This window comes from Erpetoichthys calabaricus, chromosome 5, assembly GCF_900747795.2.
Source record: "Erpetoichthys calabaricus chromosome 5, fErpCal1.3, whole genome shotgun sequence".
NCBI lineage: Eukaryota > Metazoa > Chordata > Cladistia > Polypteriformes > Polypteridae > Erpetoichthys > Erpetoichthys calabaricus.
The window spans coordinates 185,609,254-185,629,431 of NC_041398.2; the positions used below are offsets into that span (position 1 = coordinate 185,609,254).

The 20,178-nt window shown below is 38.4% G+C and overlaps 1 protein-coding gene across 1 annotated transcript in view; it reads right to left on the minus strand.

The window, feature by feature from the left end:
- The window catches only part of cdc37l1 (cell division cycle 37-like 1), an 81,176-nt gene that overhangs the window by 41,002 nt on the left and 19,996 nt on the right, over positions 1-20,178 (minus strand). The window contains exon 4 of the mRNA XM_028802303.2: positions 12,619-12,734. Within this exon, the coding sequence (XP_028658136.1) occupies positions 12,619-12,734 (116 nt within the window). The remainder of the gene's footprint in view (positions 1-12,618; positions 12,735-20,178) is intronic.

Consider the following 20,178-nt stretch of genomic DNA (forward strand, 5'->3'; position numbering starts at 1 on the left):
ATTATATACATATATATATACATATATATATATACACATATATATATATATATACACACACACACATATATATATATACATATATATACACACATATATACATATATATACACACATACTGACTTGTTTTGGCGAACTTATTGGTCGTAACCCGATTTGTATGTGGTCTGAGACGTTCATGACCCGACGTTCCATTGTACATATTAATTGAGCACAACTGGCTCATTTGTCAGCCATCAAGAATGAAATATTTGGTTATTTCATAGATAGCCTTGCCTTATCTACGAAATGAGGTGTTTTGAGATACATGGCTAGCTTTATTCAACATATTTTTCCCCATACATAAAATTATGTAATAGCTCTAAGCAAAAAAGCACAGCAGCGGCGCTAAAATTATGTTGCATGTAGATTATTGGGTAAAATCATCTTTTTTCAAAATAAATTCACATTTCAAATTCATTGTTGTGATTACATTAAAGTTCTACTTAATTGCTTTTTCATATGGTATATGTGGTAATGTGCACACCCTTATTAAATAAACATACTTAACACGAGTTTGAAAGGAGTGCTATGTGACTGAAGAATAACTGCAAGAGCGAAGGTTAAAGGGTATAAAGCAGTGGTAAGACCAGCATTGTTGTATGGAAACCAGGGCAGTTAAAAGGATGGATGAAAGGAAACTGGATGCTACAGAACTGCGTATGTTGAGCTGGAGGTGTGGAGTACTTGATAAGATCAGGAATGAGAGAATCAGAGAGGTAGTGTTACATTAAGATGTTATCTTCCATTAAGTGGAGGGAGGTTTCCACTTAGATGCTCCAATGTTTTTGGGCTTTTAGCATGTCTGAAATGCCTCTGCATCTCTCTGCCTCTGCTGTTTCGATCCCTGAGCACAACACAAATGTCTCTGCATTTCACTGCATGATTCCGACCCAACAGCTCAGTAACATTATTCCCTCAAGTCTGCTCCGATGTGAAGAGGGCAGGGCGTGCAGCATTTCTCTATTAGAAATTCAGGCTATTCAACTATTTAAGTATTATTGGACTATTTAAGTCCAATGTTCTTAACCCAGCCACAGCGGATGCACAAACCAGTGTGTTTCTTTGTGCCAGTCCCAAGCCCCAGATAAATGGGGAGGGTTACGTCAGGAAGGGCATCCGGTGTAAAATTTTGCCAAATCAATATTCGGACAACAATACAAATTTCCATATCGGATCGGTCGAGCCCCGGGTTAACCATGACCGCCACCAGTACTGTTAGCCAACAGGGTGCTGGCGGAAATTGGGCTACTGTTGGCTGAAGAAGGAGAAGAAGAGGAGGGGGACGTGTCCGGAGGCAGGAGGAGAGGAGGAAAGTAAAGAGAGTGGAACTGAGGGTAGGAACTTTGAATGTTGGCAGTATGACTGGTAAGGGGAGAGTGTTAGCAGATATGATGGAGAGAAGGAAGGCTGATATATTGTGTGTGCAAGAAGAGACTAAATGGAAGGGGAGTAAGGCCAGGTGGATCGGAAGTGGATTCAAATTGTTCTATCATGGAGGAACATAGTGTTATATACAAGAATGGAGGAAGATGCACACAGGTAGATTACATTCTATGCAGAAGAGTTGATCTGAAGGATATTGAAGACTGCAAAGTGGTGGCAAGGGAAAGTGTAGTTAAGCAGCATAGGATGGTGGTCTGTACGATGACGTTGCAGATCAAGAAGAGGAAGAGAGTGATGGCAGAGCCAAGGATCAAATGGTGGAAGTTGAAAAAGGAACACTGCAAGGTTGAGTTTAGAGAGGAGGTGAGACAGGCACTGGGTGGCAGTGAAGAGTTACCAGACAGCTGGGAAACTACAGCAGATGTAGTAAGGGTGACAGCAAGAAGGGTGCTTGGCGTAACATCTGGAAAGAGGAAGGAGGAAAAGGAAACCTGGTGGTGGAATGAGGAAATACAGGAGAGTATACAGAGGAAGAGGATGGCAAAGAAGAAGTGAGATAGTCAGAGAGATGCAGAAAGTAGACAAGAGTACAAGGAGATAAGGCGCAAGGTGAAGAGAGAGGTGGCGAAGGCTTAAGAAAAGGCGTATGATGAGTTGTACGAGAGGTTACACACTAAGCAGGGAGAAAAGGACCTGTACTGATCGGCTACACAGAGGGACCAAGCTGGGAAAGATGTGCAGCAGGTTAGGGTGATAAAGGATAAAGATGGAAACATACTCACAAGCGAGGAGAGTGTGTTGAGCAGATGGAAAAAATACTTTGAGAGGCTGACTAATGTAGAGAATGAGAGAGAGAAGAGTTTGGATGATGTGGAGATAGTGAATCAGGAAGTGCAACGGATTAGCAACGAGGAAGTAAGGACAGCTATGAAGAGGATGAAAAATGGAAAGGCCGTTGGTCCAGATGACATACCTATGGAAGCATGGAGGTGTTTAGGAGAGATGGCAGTGGAGTTTTTAACCAGATTGTTTAATGGAATCTTGGAAAGTGAGAGGATGCCTGAGGAGTGGAGAAGAAGTGTACTGGTGCCAATATTTAAGAATAAGGGGGATGTGCAGGACTTCAGTAACTACAGGGGAATAAAATTGTTGAGCCAAAGCATGAAGTTATGGGAAAGAGTAGTGGAAGCTAGGTTAAGAAGTGAGGTGATGATTAATGAGCCGCAGTATGGTTTCATGTCAAGAAAGAGCACGACAGATGCAATGTTTGCTCTGTGGATATTGATGAAGAAGTTTAGAGAAGGAGTTGCATTGCGTCTTTGTGGACCTGGAGAAAGCATATGACAGGGTGCCTCGAGAGGAGCTGTGGTATTGTATGAGGAAGTTGGGAGTGGCAGAGAAGTACGTAAGAGTTGTACAGGATATGTACGAGGGAAGTGTGACAGTGGTGAGGTCTGTGGTAGGAGTGACGGATGCATTCAAGTTGGAGGTGGGATTACATCAGGGATCGGCTCTGAGCCCTTTCTTATTTGCAGTGGTGATGGACAGGTTGACAGACGAGATTAGACAGGAGTCCCCGTGGACTATGATGTTTGCTGATGCCATTGTGATCTGTAGCAATAGTAGGGAGCAGGTTGAGGAGACCCTGGAGAGGTGGAGATATGCTCTAGAGTGGAGAGGAATGAAGGTCAGTAGGAACAAGACAGAATACATGTGTGTAAATGAGAGGGAGGTCAGTGGAATGGTGAGGATGTAGGGAGTAGAGTTGGCGAAGGTGGATGAGTTTAAATACTTGGGAACAACAGTACAGAGTAATGGAGATTGTGGACGAGAGGTGAAAAAGAGAGTGCAGGCAGGGTGGAATGAGTGGAGAAGAGTATCAGGAGTAATTTGTGACAGACGGGTATCAGCAAGAGTGAAAGGGAAGGTCTACAGGACGGTAGTGAGACCAGCTATGTTATATGGGTTGGAGACGGTGGCACTGACCAGAAAGCAGGAGACAGAGCTGGAGGTAGCAGAGTTAAAGATGCTAAGATTCACACTGGGTGTGACGAGGATGGATAGGATTAGAAATGAGTACATTAGAGGGTCAGCTCAAATTGGACGGTTGGGAGATAAAGTCAGAGAGGCGAGATTGCGTTGGTTTAGACATGTGCAGAGGAGAGATGCTGGGTATATTGGGAGAAGGAAGCTAAGGATTGAGCAGCCAGAGAAGAGGAAAAGAGGAAGGCCTAAGAGAAGGTTTATAGACGTGGTGAGAGAGGACATGCAGGTGATGGATGTAACAGAACAAGATGCAGAGGACAGAAAGATATGGAAGAAGATGATCCGCTGTGGCAATCCCTAATGGGAGCAGCCAAAAGAAGAAAAAGTTTGCAGTACCAGAAGTTATTAGAGGGGTCAGTTTTCAGTTTTGCAATGGGGGACTGGAAATCAATGGAGTGGAATAGAAAACCAAGATGAGAGCCAGTAAGCGTTTAAGAGTGACAGTAGACAAAAGCACAAAAGAGAGCATGCTAATCACTGAGTTTTGTTGAGCTGTCTCTTTCTATATTAAAATGTGCTCATGTCTCTTTTTTGCTGTCTAGAACAACACCCCTTCTTCAGTCATCCGTCCACCTTATTGGCATGTGGTGCAATTCATGTGCCCCATCAATCACTTCTGCTGCATGCTTCATTTACATAGAGCTTGTTGTAAGTGCAGAACATATGCGTAGTATAATATTAACAAATACTGAAAAATAAAATAATTTATTGACATATAAAAACAAATGTTTTCTGTAAAGTCACCAAATTTCTATAAAATCCATCAGAGCATTTTTGAAATTTTGGGCCATTTAGTTTTTCTATTGTAAGTTTTTGTTTTGTTTTTATGCCTTAATATTGATTTAGTGTCCTTTCTTAGCAGATGCCTACTATCCTAGATCCCAAATCCTGCCAAATTCCAGCTTTTTAACTGAACAGAAAATGGGTGTTTTTGTGAAAATTTTGTTTTTGTTGATGAGTGAGTGTCTGTCAACTTTATATTATTTTATTTATATCTGGCTTTCTTTTACTTTACATGATTTTCTGCGATCAAGTGTCCAATTGCATCATCTTAATTTGTCTGATGGACTGGCATCCAGTGTACAATCCAAATATTACTCTTCTTGCATCTGGGAACATGGGAAAAACTACTTATTAGCCTGAAATGCAAAGACTGTACATACCACTGGTCAACAAGCATTTTGCCACTGGGAGTCTTTCACCTTTACTTTGACAGGTTTAACTTGCAAACTCCAAATCTGATTCCACTAGGGATGCCATTGAGATAAAAGAATTCGCCACATGTTACTAACAGCCGTGAGTTGTTTACCTAGTCATTATTAACTTTATTTAATAATTGTTAATTTTTAAATTAGCAGAAAAAATATTTATTTGTTACTGATTACCAGGTCTTATATGACTCTAAAGCATAATGACACAACTCAGACATGACACTGCAGTAGGTATGTGGTTTAACTGTTAAACATAACATTGCATTTCAGGACATTTTGTTTGTTAGATTCATCATTACTTTGTCCATTGCCTTGACAAAATTTTCAGAAATGGTAATGCTTTTCAGCATTTAAGAAATAAGTTTGGTCTTGAGAAAAGTGATGCCAGAATCAAGGAAGGTGTTTTTGTTGTTCTTGAAATCCATGAACTGATGCTTTACGATGAGTTCAAAAGGAAACTGAAGCCCACTGAATCAGCATTAGTGCGGGTTGTCCAGAATTTTCTTGGCAGTCACAGAGCAGAGAATAATGCTGAGCTTGTGGAGAACCTGCTGAAAGCGTATCAGCTTATGAGAGCCAGAATTTTACTCTCATTTGGACTTTTTTACACCAAATCTGTGTGATGTCAGCAATGAGTATAGGTAAAGATTTCATTAAGATATAAAGGTGAAGGAAAACTGATATTACGGAAAATTCACTCCAAGCATGATGGGTGACTACTGTTGGTTCTTGCAAAGAGAGACGGATGTACAATACAAGAGCAAAAGCGAATGCCTCCAACATTTTTGGGCACGCTGACCTCACTTTTATATTGAGGTAAATTGACATAAATATGCTTTAACATGTCTCTGCTATCATCTTCTATCTTCTCGTTTGTTTTCAGAATAAACACATCAAAACAATTTTGTTGGGACATAGTCCAAACTCCGGATATCGTGTTGATATATTATATTGATATTTAAAAGTGTCAAAACGTCAATGATGTGTATCTCAAAAACCTGACATGATAGCTTCATTTTGATTTCATATATGAAATCAGTGTAAAAAACTTAATAAAGAGCTGCTCTGAAAAAACATTTTTTTGCAGACAAGTGTAATTATAAAAGCAGCTTTTTACTAGAAAAAAAAACCTAATTTTTCAGTTGATAGTTTAATAACTTCAATATAAGAACATTGTTACCCTGTTATTTTGAATTTGACAAACAAAATTTGCTAATTAAGTTACAACCTTCCAGCACTATGGAGCTGCAGAAATTAGCCTAACTTATTCTCAGGTGCAGAGGAGCAAAGTGTAGATCTAATCCAGCATCTATATTGGTATACTTCCAGGCACTCCAGTCTCCTCCCATATGCCAAAGACACATTACGTAGACTACCAACTCTAAATTGGCCACCTGGAAGTGCATGCTTTGTGATAGAATAGTATTCTGTTTCTTGCTTTTCAAGGTGTCACTGGAATAAGCACATTCAGCAAATTGATAAAAGAATAGATGGCTAAAAATACAACTAAATGTATATGACCATTTTACCATAAAATGTATGATGTTTGAAAAGAGTAAAAAAAAAAAAAAGTACTGTAATAGGATAATTATGTAAAAAATAGTTTAAAGTGGCTTTGAATGCAAAACTATTTAGAAAAGGGTTTCAATCAATGGAAACAGTTTTTTGGGAAATATTTTTCACTCTCAGACAAAAAAATAAAACACATATTAGTAAATGTATTTACCTTATTGTTGTTAATGAAAGAAGTTACTGCCATGGGTAACCTGATACTCTCTCTCTTGGGCTCTACCCAACTTTCCTTAAAAGACCAAAACTTTAGAATTCACCTCAGTGCTGCTCAACAGTCAATTTATAAATGTTCACATAAGTGTTTGCTATTTTCTACCATATACAGATATATTCAAAACGTAGATGACAAAGTTAAGAAAAGTATGATTCTAATATTCAAGTTAGTTTCTACAGTAGTTAACTCTGGAGTGATCTGTGTTGTAAAATTAATAAAGCTTCTAATATGTTCATCCAAAACTGGGATTTTGATGTTTCTCTGGTTAAATCCTGTATTACCCGAAAACTGTGATGGCAATGGCTTCCTTTTTTTGGTGCTGACAATATGGTGTGGATATTGTTACAGGGGTAAGGTTCAGGACCTTGGACAGGATGAGAGAAGTGGGTAATGGGCACTGTTTTGGTTTTCTATTTCATACACAGTAATACAATTTCTAGTTATGTTATTTTTATTAATTTAAGAATAATCATTAATAAAAATATTATCACTACAAGAAAAATAGAATATATGCAAAATAGGGAAGACAACTAATGTGGCAAATTATTATTTTTTTATATTAAACCTGCTTCACTGCCATTTTATCCATTATGCATGGTCAATTAGCAGTCTTAAAAATCTACACAGCATGCAATATTCATTCACTTATTTTATTGTATTAAATCACACTTAACCCAAAGCTGCTTCAGTATTATCAGGAACAAGGCCTGAACCAACCTGCACAATTTAGCTGCAATGGGTCTACTTAGTGATATTACTGTTTCTCACTGGTAATACTCATTGGCATTCAATTATTTATTCATCCATTGCCCATTTGGAGTTGCTGATCAACCCAATAAGCATGGTTTTGAGTTGTGGAGTGGAAAAAAAGCTCTAATCTCAATATAGGCAGTGACCAAGATTGGAATAAAACCTAATTTCCTGCCACTGTAAGACACTAAAGCTAGTTACTGCACTTGCATTGCTTTTTAAAATATATTTTCATTTCAATAATTAAACAATACAATTTAATCATATTTTAAAATACCACTATTTGTCCTCTACTGCTATATTACTTTTCATATTGAGACATGCATGAAAAACATGAAGTACATTTTTAGGAAAAATCAAAGCAATATTATTTTAAGTGTATGGCTTTAATCCGTCAAGTATAACCTTGCAGTGCCATTCCAAAGATGCTCTTGAAGATTTCAGAATCCTTTATAGACAGATGAAAGAGCACTAGTAGTTTTTCACAATGTTAACATGTATAACAAATCTTAAAAGTATGCATTATTAACAAAGGTAACACATTAAACGACTTTAGTGATACACTTAATATAGACAATTTTTTTCAGAAATACAAAAAATCCTTTGCACACTAAAAAACCGAAACATTATAAAATTTACTTTATCATAAAGGGCTCACTCGTGACCTTGCCAATAGTCATACATCAAAACAATACACAGTAGCAGTTTGTCCAAAAATAAACAAACAAATAAATAGCCATTAATGCAGAGAAAGACAGACCACACTGACATAACTGCTCTGAACGTAGTAGTAATTAACAAACAGAAGCATCATTCTAACCAATGTAGTAGTTAATACTGTCATTTAACTCAGTAATGGAAGCTATGTATTTAGGAAATGTGAATTCATCCATATCACTAAACGAGAATGGTAAACCGGATGGACGCAGGGACATCGGCCGTGGACACAAAAGACATAGTGCGCAGGCGCCACACAAAGCCCCCCCCCATAGTGAAACGGGAGAGACTACTCACGTGAGCCACACAAAGCCACCCCCCCGCACCAGAGCAAAACGGGAGAAACTACGAACCGTCAGAGTAGGAAACAAAATAAAACGTCATAAAGAGGATAAAGAACAGGGACAAACACATGAAGAGCAGGTTACAGAACAAAGCCCCATAAAGGGATTAAAGAAACAAAGCACCCCCCCCCCCCCCATAGTGAAACGGGAGAGACTACACACGTGCGCCACACAAAGCCACCCACCCGCCCCCCGCACCAGAGCAAAACGGGAGAAACTGCGAACCGTCATGAATAGGAAGCAAAATAAAACATCATACAGAGGATAAAGAACAGGGACAAACACATGAAGAGCAGGATACAGAACAAAGCACCATAAAGGGATTAAAGGAACAAAGCACCCCCCCCCCCCATAGTGAAACGGGAGAGACTACGCACGTGCGCCACACAAAGCCCCCGCACCAGAGCAAAATGGGAGAGACTACGAACCGTCACAGTAGGAAACAAAGTAAAACGTCATAAAGAGGTTAAAGAACAAGAACAAACACATAGAGAGCAGGTTACAAAACAAAGCCCTCAGAAATAAAACACAGAGTAGGAAACGAAGTAAAACTTCATAAAGGGATTAAACAACGGGGACGAACACATGAAGAGCGGGTTACAGATGATGAAAACTGGAATGCGACAGCTACAAACAAACCTGGGCACTAAACACATGCAGACCAGGATACAGAATATAAAAGCAGAAACAACGACAGTTGAACGTCCACAACACACAGCGGAGGCGGACCCTGAAGGTTCAGGCGCCTACATCGGCCGTCAGAACGCGCAGTGAAGTACAAAAGGCAAAGGCGCCTGCACAGCATGGTAAGAACCGGCATAATACGGAAGGCGCAGGCGTCGCCGCCATATTGTGAGTGGCACTAATGCGTAGATCTAATGAGCGTGGACTCCTACAACGCACGTCTCAAACTGCATAGGCAAAGCAGGCACGGGTTCAACACGACACAGCTCGAGTGCCCGAGATACAAACACGCGACTGCCTGGATATAATTAATGAACGCAAGTGCCTACAACGTGCGTCTGAAATGACGCAAACCAGGCAGAGACTCCTCCAAAAAGAAAGAGCTCGACTACACGATATACGAACTGAAAAAAATAAAATCGCCACGGACCAGGTGTCATTATAACAAAAACAGAATAAAGCGAGGTCTCAAATGAAAGACAGAGTGGAAAGCAAAGTAAAACGTCATAAATGGTACGGATGGGACTCCGTATTACCAGTGGAGAGCCCCAGAGTGACACAGGCGAGCGCTCTGTATTAAACGTGCGTCATCCTCACACCTGGCTGCCCAGCGGACACGGGTTCAAAACGCCTGGGGTAGGCGAGCGAAGCGAGCAGGGGGCGAAGCCCCCTTGTGTTTAATACAATACTTTGAGCTGCAAGTTTACTGAATAGAAAAAGAGAATTAATCCAGCCAGGAGGTAGTGTAGGCACACCAGAAAATTTCCCCATTGTAGGAGGAGAAGAAGTAAAGTTCTATTCAGGCAAAGATTCATAGGTATTAGAAAGATTCTCTAACTGTACCCAAAATATAATGATAAAAATATAAAGGTCTGTCAAGGCTAAGGCTGGATGATGTGATTGTTTTGAAGGTTCAGATATTCAGTTTTCATGGAAAGGAGTTCAGCTGTCTAACAAACGACATTTGAGTGTGTGTCATTTCAGCAAAGATATGTTGTGTTGTGTAGTATTACATAGTCCTATGGTGAGAAAGGCTGAATCAGCTGTAAATATTTGACTAAACATGTAAGCTGTAACATGTAGCTGATATGTGTGTAATTAGAGGTAATTAGCCCTATAAGTGGACTCAAGCGTATGCTCAGATCATTTTCTAATGATTAGTCAGCCTATCTTTTAAACGCCTCACTTGTTTGAATATAAATTGCAACATTCTTCTGGTAGTTACTTGCATGTTTACATGAAGGGATACCAAAGTAAACAGTAATAGTAACAGTTTCTACAATAAAGTATTAACTAAACTCTTAGACATACATACGTCAGACTATGGGACTGGTAAACAGCAGAACAATTTGAACAAAACTTTCTGGTTAATACTTTTAAGGACTTGGTGGTAATTAACTTTTCGAAAAACAGTAAGCCTATAATGCTATGCATTGCCTATGACTTTTTTTTTTTATCTTTTGTCTTTTGTTCTCCGTACTTTACATTACATCAACCAGTGGAATGAGAGAAAAGGTGAATTAATACTTCAGGCATGGCTGCTCTGGTGCACAAAAAGACAACAATTAAGTAAACATAAAGCATTGTGCATTTTGTATAGATGGTCAGTTCAGGCCTGTTCACACTATAAGAACTAAGCACAAAAGAAACAAAGTGCACATTGTTAATAAAGAGTTAGAATTTAGCAGGCAGAGGCTAAATAAATCATGCAGTCGATCTATTAATACATATATGTTGATACATTGATAGTCTTTTTATGTATATACGGCGCAACTGAATATACAAAGTCATCAGTAGGTAATGATCTGTGGATTGTGCCCAAACTTACACTAACTGCTGTGTGTAAAGCTCTGACAGGATTGGAGTGCTTGTATGCTTACTTCAAATTAAAAAGCATAAACAATTAACATTTGTTACTCGTTTACACAGAGTTTGGACTAAACTAAAACCAGCTGAAGTTTTACTCTAAACAAATTATAAAGTAACTAGTCATTTAGCCCGTTACAATAACGGGCGCTAGAACAGTAGTGCATAAACATTAGTAGGAACAGTCTATATTAAATGGCAAGGGACTTTGACCTCATTCTTTTTGTTGGTCGTATTTTTCTTTCTTTCAGCCTTTCTTTTGTTGATGTTTACTTGCTGAGCTGACCGTTCTTCGTGGGCTGCCGCCGTGTATTGTGTGTCTTTAATTTTCTGTGACAGTAATACTGTCTTGTACGGCTCTATTCAATAAGGGCGCACACAAAAAGGCGAGCTTCAAAAGGGCGACTTCAATTGAGCGCGGCGAATAAAGGCGTTCGTAGATAATTTATTTCAAATGGCTCTGGAATATGTGAAGAGCAACAAAAGTGCAGATGTTTATTTATGCGCGCCTTTATTCACTGCACCCAATTGAGGCCGCCCTTTTGAGGCTCGCCTTTTTGTGCGCGCCCTTATTGAAGGATGCCTGTGCGCGCCCTTATTGAAGGATACCATCTTGTATGTCCGTTGGCTTGTACGTCCGTAATATACCTTTAATTTTCTCTGGCGGTAATACAGGCGTGCGCATTGGTATTATGCCTTTAATCTCCTCTGACAGTAATACTGACTTGTATGTGGCTGTAATATGCGTCACTGTATTGTGTACCTTTAATTTCCTCTCGCAGTAATACTGGTTTGTATTTCCGTAAAACGCCTTTAACTTTCTCTGACAGTAATATCGCGCTTCGCACCGTGCCCCGGACTTCATCAGAAGAAACCCACACACGGACACCTGGACGCACATAGGGATTTTATATATATAGATTCTGGAGAATCATACCCCTTGTTGTGAAAGCAAGCAGCTTCTCCAGCTGATGAGCAAGTTGAGACAAGCTATACTGAAGTTCTGAAAAGTAGCCTACACTTAAAAGCAAAACGGCTGCTCTTTCTTGCTGACCAAAATTTGACTGTTTCACTGGCTGTGCAGACAAAGTCTGTTCTTCTCAGGAGAGATATTTTCATTTGAAACATGTCCTAATCAAAATAAATATTAGAAGACCTGAGAATTTTGCAGATGCGTAAAGCAGGAAAAGTCTACAACAACATTTCCAAAGGTCTTACTTTGTATTAATCCACGGCAAGACGAACTGTTTAGAAATTGAAGAAATTCCATACCATCACTATCTCTATCCCTAGTACTCTCTCTACTAAGCAAGCATTCTTCAAAGATTAACTAGAAGAATGCAAAACACAATGCTGAAAGAAGGAAAGTAACTCTAGGGAAATAGCAAAGGACAGAAGTCTTCTGAACTTGCTAAAGTCTCTGTTTATTAGTTCTCAGTAATAAAATAGCTGAACACAATCAAAGAAACCACTGATTTTCAGAAGAAATACTGCTGCATGCCTCAAGTTTGAAAAAAGTCTACCTGGATGTTCAAAATGCTTTTGGGACAAAGTCCTGTGGATGTGTAAGACAAAAGCTGAAGTGTTTGGCAGAGTTGCCCATCCACCATAATCTAAAGAGTATATAATAGGCATAATAAACTCAAATATACCAAAAAAATGACGCTATGGCAAATTTATGTAATATCCAGTACAGTATAACTGTAATAAGCAACACTTTTAATAAAGCAGATGTCAAATTAAATATGATTTGCTGCTTTAAATTAATGTATTTCTAACAGTCACATACCTTCTCTGCTTGCAAGTGGAAACACCAGAGAATTAAATAATTGGTAGTCTCATCACAAACAAGGTGAGGATTATCAGAGAGGTATCTCTGACTATCTTCCCATCGCCGCAGCATGCCTAAAAACAAGAATAAATTAGAGGATAACTGTTAAAACAAGAGGAAGAAGAGGAATAGAAGCTTTAATATCTCAACCATTTTCTCCTTCAAAATACTTTGGTAAAAGCCATTACTTGATCACAAACACATACTGTATACAAGTAAAATGAAAGGCAGAAAACTTATGTGCAATAAAACTAATGGCAGCATTAAGCATCACTCTGAATTTGAAAGAGATACAAGTTGCATTACTATTAATTTTAAAGAGAACCAACAGAGAGCTAGAATAACGCATCTAATTATACTAGACGTTAACAGCAAGATTAACACAAACAAAAAGGTTGGAACAAAAGCCTACAACCATTGTGACCCTCCATATCTTGGATTGCCCACCCCTATATTGGAGTCTGGCACAGGGTTGCCAACAGTTTGTAAATTTACAGACAGTCCATAAAAAAAAGTACTAAATTCACCTTGTCCATAAATCCATAAAAAAAAAATTCACTGTCTGTAAATAGTAGTCTCATTTTCAGTGAACTAAACATTCCAATGAGCTCTTGGAATTTATCCTATGAGATTACTTAATTATAACTTATGAAATGCAGATCAATGAATCTGCCTTGTGCTGCCTGCACAGAACTCAGTGTCTTAATGGATCAATGTCATCAATCAGTCATCAGTGACTATGGAAAAAAAGTTCACTGAAGTGGAAAAAATGGTACCTAACAGTGCAGATTTCAGTCAGCTTGAACGAAAGACCCTGAATTTATGCAATGGATAAGACTGGAAAACTGAACTCAGCATACGGTGCAAAAAACACTTTCTATTGCACATGGTGGTGGGGGACATGTGCGTAGCCATACCATGAGTATGAAGCATTATGCAATTACAAAGACAAGGACCCAGCAATCGGGACTCATTTTCTTGCAAAAGAGCACCTTAAAAAGTGTGACACTTTGAAGCACAAGGCAACAAAGACATAACTGAAGATGTTCAACTTTGTTATACTGAACAGTTTACCTTTCAGCGTAATGGATGACCTCAGTCAATACGTTGGCGACTCGTTTCCTGACACAAAAATAGGTAAGCATGTGAAATGTAAACGCACCAAGTCCTCCATGCTAGTAAAGAATGTTAAAAGCAAAGAACTGAAACTTTATTTATCGAATAGGCTCAGAAAAAAGCTGTTTATTCTTCTATTGGATGAATCTACAGATATTAGTATGTTGCCGAAACCTATAATGATTGTAATTTTATTTTACTATGAACAAGGTAAAGTGCAATATTGCTTTTATCGTATGAAACTCTAGATACAGAAAAAGCTGACTCTGAAACCATTTTCAATGCGATACTGAGATGTTCTCAGGAAGACAGCATTCCACTAGCACATTACTGGAATTGGAACTGATTGAGCTAATGTGATTATTAGGATGAAAAACTTGGAACTTGTGTGATTCAAGGCTAGTGTTTTTCACATACACTGCGGATGTCAGGTTCAGTACTTTGCTCATCTGAGGAATATAAAACTTTGGCCAAAAAATTAGAGCATCTCTGCAGAGATATATTCATCCACTTTTCAAACAATTACAAATGAAGACCGCTTTACAGAGAGTTCCAGGCTTTCACAGAGACTGATGAACTGAAAATACTGAAGCTTTGCTCCACTAGATCGCTCAGTTATCTTGAGTGCATGGAAAGGATTCTTTATCAGTATAATGACCTGATATGTTACATTAACTCAGCAGATGAAAATGACAGATTATTTACTGTGTTATCCATTGGCAAAATATCAATTACTTTTTATTGTCTGTGTTACCACTGTTTATTAACTTCAACAAGATTTGCCAGCAGAACTCCTGTACCATCCCTACATTATATGAGGAGTGTGTTACCTTACTGAAAACACTGTTCTCATATTAATTAAACCTTCTGCAACAGCTAATCTGTCTGCTGAAAATCTTATAGAATTTGACATCATAGACTGAGAAAACTATAAGGAGAAGCAGTGCATTTTTACTGGAACACAAGCCAGAACAGTAGTACTGGAGGGTTCAGGAAAAGAAAGCATTTGATAGATTTATGGATGTTGTAATACAGTTCTATTCCAATTTAGTGACCAGTGTGAAAAAATGTATGCCAGTCAACAATGAAGTATGGAAGCTAGAAAGAGTCCTTCATGTTGTCCAGCTTGCATGCTTCTTTCCACAGATTGTGAATGAAAATGAACTTGACCAAGAGGAAAGGGAATTCCTGGAGTACCAAGTCACAGACATGTCTAATATCAGCCCAGATGTGACAGTTGACCACTACTGGCATCTAGTATCTCTTGTCTAAACTTTTGGTGGAGAAACACGTTTTACTACTTTGTCAATGATCACAGAGTGTTTTTGCTTTACCACACAGCACAGTTGAAGTAGAACGAATATTTTCACAAATGAATTTGATGAGGAATGACATTAGAAATCAGCTGTCAGCTGAAATGCTGAATGGGATACTGGCAAGGAAGACAACAATTATGGACATTAGCAGCTTTCACTCCACTGAAATCATGATTGATGTTGTAAATGTGACCATGTACAACAATAAATGCCAAGCCGGCAGCTCTGCACCATAGAGTAAGTACATACTGTATGTTAACATCAAAATAGTGTGCCAGTAAAGAATATGGCATGTCAGTAAAACTACAAATGTAAAGTTAGCGATCCTGGTCCGGCATCACATATGGAACTACAATAATGAATGAGAGCAGAAAAAAATAAAAATAACATTGATCAATACTAAATTTAGTCTGACTGAATGAAGCCAGAGAACCTTCCACTGTAATCTCAAAAGGTGGTAGAGAATGTATCTATAGAATTACTGGCTCAACATAATCAGACAGAAAACATAGTATTATAAGCATTATTCCCAGTTATCTGATTTGTGATAAAACAACCAGAACACACTGGGGACCCAGCAGAATTTCCAAAAAGCTAAGTAACCGGTTTTGACCTTCTTAAAGAAACTGTCAACAAGCAAAAGATATATATTATATTATATTATATTATTATTATATATATATATATATATATATATATATATATATATATATATATATATATTTTAACTACAGGAACTTTCAAAGGGCAAAAAACATTATTTTTCACTATCCTTTTATTTAGGAAGCAAGACATAATAACAAAACACAACACAATCAAGCAAATTAAAATTATATAGCAAATATGATAGTATTCTCTGAAAACAATCAGTGAAACTTAGAACTCAAAAAATTATTTAAGTTAATATTTGAACATGAGTTACACTGTTTGGAAGAGCACAATAACTTTGAAGTTGTGCGGTAGAGGATTAAAACTAGCTCAACAAAAAAAAGACAAAATAAAACGGCTAACCTTCCATGTTTTATTAAAACAAAAAACATTAAATGTTTTCTTTGTTTTTTTCTAATGAATGCCATGAATTTGCTGCTACAAATCTATTTGCTTTTTATTAGAATAGTGACCGCAGTGATAACAAATCACAAAAGATGCAACACATGCTGTTTGCAAGCAATGAGCAAGCAAAAATGTTTAAACAATTAACCTTTATTTTTCATAGTTTGTTTTCTAGAAAGTAATGTCACACAACAATATACAAAACAAAGTTAACAGCACACTTGATAAATCATATCACTCATTTTGGTATAACAGATTTAAAGTAAATAATCAATCAATCAAACAGTCAATACTAACTTTATATAAGGCTTTTAAAATATGCACCATTACACATGTACAAAATCTTATTACGTTACAGCTACAAAAAAGATTAAACTGATTCTGTTGAGGGCCTCTGGTGAAACTCCAAACCTCTCCATTAGAGTGATGAATTGGTTTATCTTATGAGGTGCACATACAGATAAAAGCCGATTCCCACTGTGCATATGTTGTCATGCCTGCTTAATCCAATTCAGAACTGAAGGAGGGTCACAGCCTATGTCAGAAGTTTGACTACAGACCAGTGGTACTTACGTTTCACATCATGAAGACCTTTGAGGGACTGGTCCTGGACTATACGAGTCCTCTTGTGGTAGACCAAATGGACCCACTGCAGTTTTCCAATTGGACAACGACTGGAATGAAGGATGCAATTATATATCTGCTACACAAGGCTTATTCTCACCTGGACTAGGCTGGCAGCACTGTGAGGATTATGTTTTTTGATTTCTCCAGTGCATTCAATACCATCCAGCTATCCCAGCTAATGGGTAAACTTGGAGATATGCAGGTGGATGAGTCTATGGTGTCCTGGATATGGACTATCAGTCAAGCAGACTTCAGTTTGTGAGAATCAAGAACAGTGTTTCTGTTATCGATGTGAGTAACACTGCAGCACCACAAAAACAGTCATCTCTTTTTTTCTTCACTCTGTACATCTCTAATTATTAATATGAGGTGTGCATAAAAAAAATAAACAGACTGCTCTTGTTGTTATAGCTCTAGGAAGGGGAGGACCAATACTGGTCACTGCTCTCTTATCTTATATCTTAAATAACGCCTCTTATCAGTTTCAACTTAATATCTCAAACAGTCCAACTCCAGCAGTCGCTTAAGTTAGCCTTCTTCTTCTGCTACCGTCGGAAAAATGTTGCCACCCAAACTTGAACAAGGAATCAACTTGAAATTTCTTGTTAAACTTCAACAACTGATGACAATGACCAGAAAATCAGCAAAATTGTGCAAGGTGACCACTGACTAAGTGTTAGGATGATTAGTGAAATGGTTAATATTGATCAAATAACTGCGTAGAACATTTTGCTTGAAAAACTTAACATGCAGAAAGTGTGTGCAAAAATGGTTCTGCAAGTTCTCACTGTTCTTCAGAAGGAAAAATAGCCGAGCAATTTGTTTGGATGTTTTGGAGCGGATTGATTGAAATGAAAAAAATATCCCGGTAATGGATCACCCATCATACTCACCTGACCTGGCACTGTGTGACTTCTTTTAGCTTCCAAAAGTCAAAAGCACATTGAAAGGGAAGCATTTTGAATCAACAGATGTTATGAAACAAGCTACAATGACTGCCATGAAAGCATTCAAAGAAGACTTTAAACACTGTGTTGAGCAATGGAACAAGTGTCTCCAGCAGTGTGTGGATGCGGGGGATGAGTATATTGAAGTGGAAAAGTAAATTTTGTAAATTTGAAAATTAAATAATTTTATGTTATCAGTCCGGTTATTTTTATACACACCTCGTATAAAACTGGGTCATGTCACTTGCGGAAATTCTCAGATGATTCTACACTTATAGGGTGTACTGATAAAGGGGATGAGACAGACTATAGGAGTCACGTGGTCCACTCCAGCAAGTACTTGGGGGTCCACATTAATGACAGGTTCGGCTGGTCTACAAACACAGAGAAACTTTATAAGAAACGGCAGAGCAGACTCTTTTTCCTTAGTAGAATGTGTTCCTTTAATGTGGGAAGTGACATCCTTCACATCTTGTATAACTCTGTGATGGCCAGTGAAATTTTCTATGCTGTGGTATGCTGGGCTGGTAACATCACTTCAAGAGAGGCCCACCAGATCAACAAGCAAATTAAAAGGGCAAGCTCAGTTATGGGACACACTCTGGAGACCCTGGAGGTAGTAGCAAAGGAGAGAATTAAAACAAAACTCAGTGCCATTATGAAAAATGCTGCACATTCTCTCTCCAACACAATAATACTGTGTACTTTCAGCAAATGAATTATTCAGCAGAAATGTACCAAGAAACACTATTGGAGCTCCTTTATACCAACAGCAATACATCAGCATAATGCTTCACTGGGGCTGTGACAGCCAAGTCAGAACCTTTTATTCTTTTGAATTTTCTTGTAAATGGCCTGTTTATCAAATAAACTTTTGTATTTTAAATCCCAACATTCAAATATGGTTGTTACCTTTTGACTGTGATTTGGTTGGTTTCTTCTTGCAATGCATAAACACATTTTAAAATGAGTTTGGTTTAACACATGGGGGAGAACCTCTGGTGCTGCTGACCCACCCCACTCCCCATTAACGTTAACAGTCCACTGGATGTTTCCTAGATTTAATGTTCCAGTTTTTGCGGTTTACACAAAACTATGTCCTACCTTTAGTAACTATAATTTCTACACACATAAGAAAGTATCGCCAAAGGCTGTGCTTTTTATTCTTTAGTTGCAATTTTCAAATGACTCAGTTAGCTACCCCACAAAAGTTGTAGTTTCATCATCCAATTTCTCTTACAAATGGTTAAACTGGTCTATCTCAGGATTTACTGAGAAAAATTGTAAAGTGAAGAAATGTCAACATCGAATAGATAGATAGATAGATAGATAGATAGATAGATAGATAGATAGATAGATAGATAGATAGATAGATAGATAGATAGATAGATAGATAGATAGATAGATAGATAGATAGATAGATAGATAGATAGATAGATAGATAGATAGATAGATAGATTATTGTGTTTTTCAGAAAAAGTAGTCAGAGGATTACAGTAATCCCTCCTCCATCGCGGGGGTTGCGTTCCAGAGCCACCCGCGAAATAAGAAAATCCGCTAAGTAGAAACCATATGTTTATATGGTTATTTTTATATTGTCATGCTTGGGTCACAGATTTGCGCAGAAACACAGGAGGTTGTAGAGAGACAGGAACGTTATTCAAACACTGCAAACAAACATTTGTCTCTTTTTCAAAAGTTTAAACTGTGCTCCATGACAAGACAGAGATGACAGTTCTGTCTCACAATTAAAAGAATGCAAACATACCTTCCTTTTCAAAGGAGTGCGCGTCAGGAGCACTGAATGTCAGAAAGTGAGAGAAAACCAAACAAATCAATAGGGCTGTTTGGCTTTTAAGTATGCGAAGCACCGCCGGTACAAAGCTGTTGAAGGCGGCAGCTCACACCCCCTCCGTCAGGAGCAGGGAGAGAGAGAGAGAGAGAGAGAGAGAGAGAGAGAGAGAGAGACACAGAGGAAAACAAACAGTCAAAAATCAATACGTGCCCTTTGAGCTTTTAAGTATGCGAAGCACCGTGCAGCATGTCGCTTCACGAAGCAGCTGCACACAGAAGATAGCAACTCTTTCAGCATTTTTAGACGAGCGTCCTTATCGTCTAAAGGTGTGCGAACAGCCCCCCTGCTCACACCCCCTACGTCAGGATCAGAGAAAGTCAGCGCAAGAGAGAGAGAGAAACAAAAGTAAGTTGGGTAGCTTCTCAGCCATCTGCCAATAGCGTCCCTTGTATGAAATCAACTGGGCAAACCAACTGAGGAAGCATGTACCAGAAATTAAAAGACCCATTGTCCTCAGAAATCCGCGAACCAGCAAAAAATCCGCGATATATATTTAAATATGCTTACATATAAAATCCACGATAGAGTGAAGCCGCGAAAGGCGAAGCGCGATATAGCGAGGGATCACTGTACACTTCTTTGTGGAAGTGAAAGGCAAGGAAGT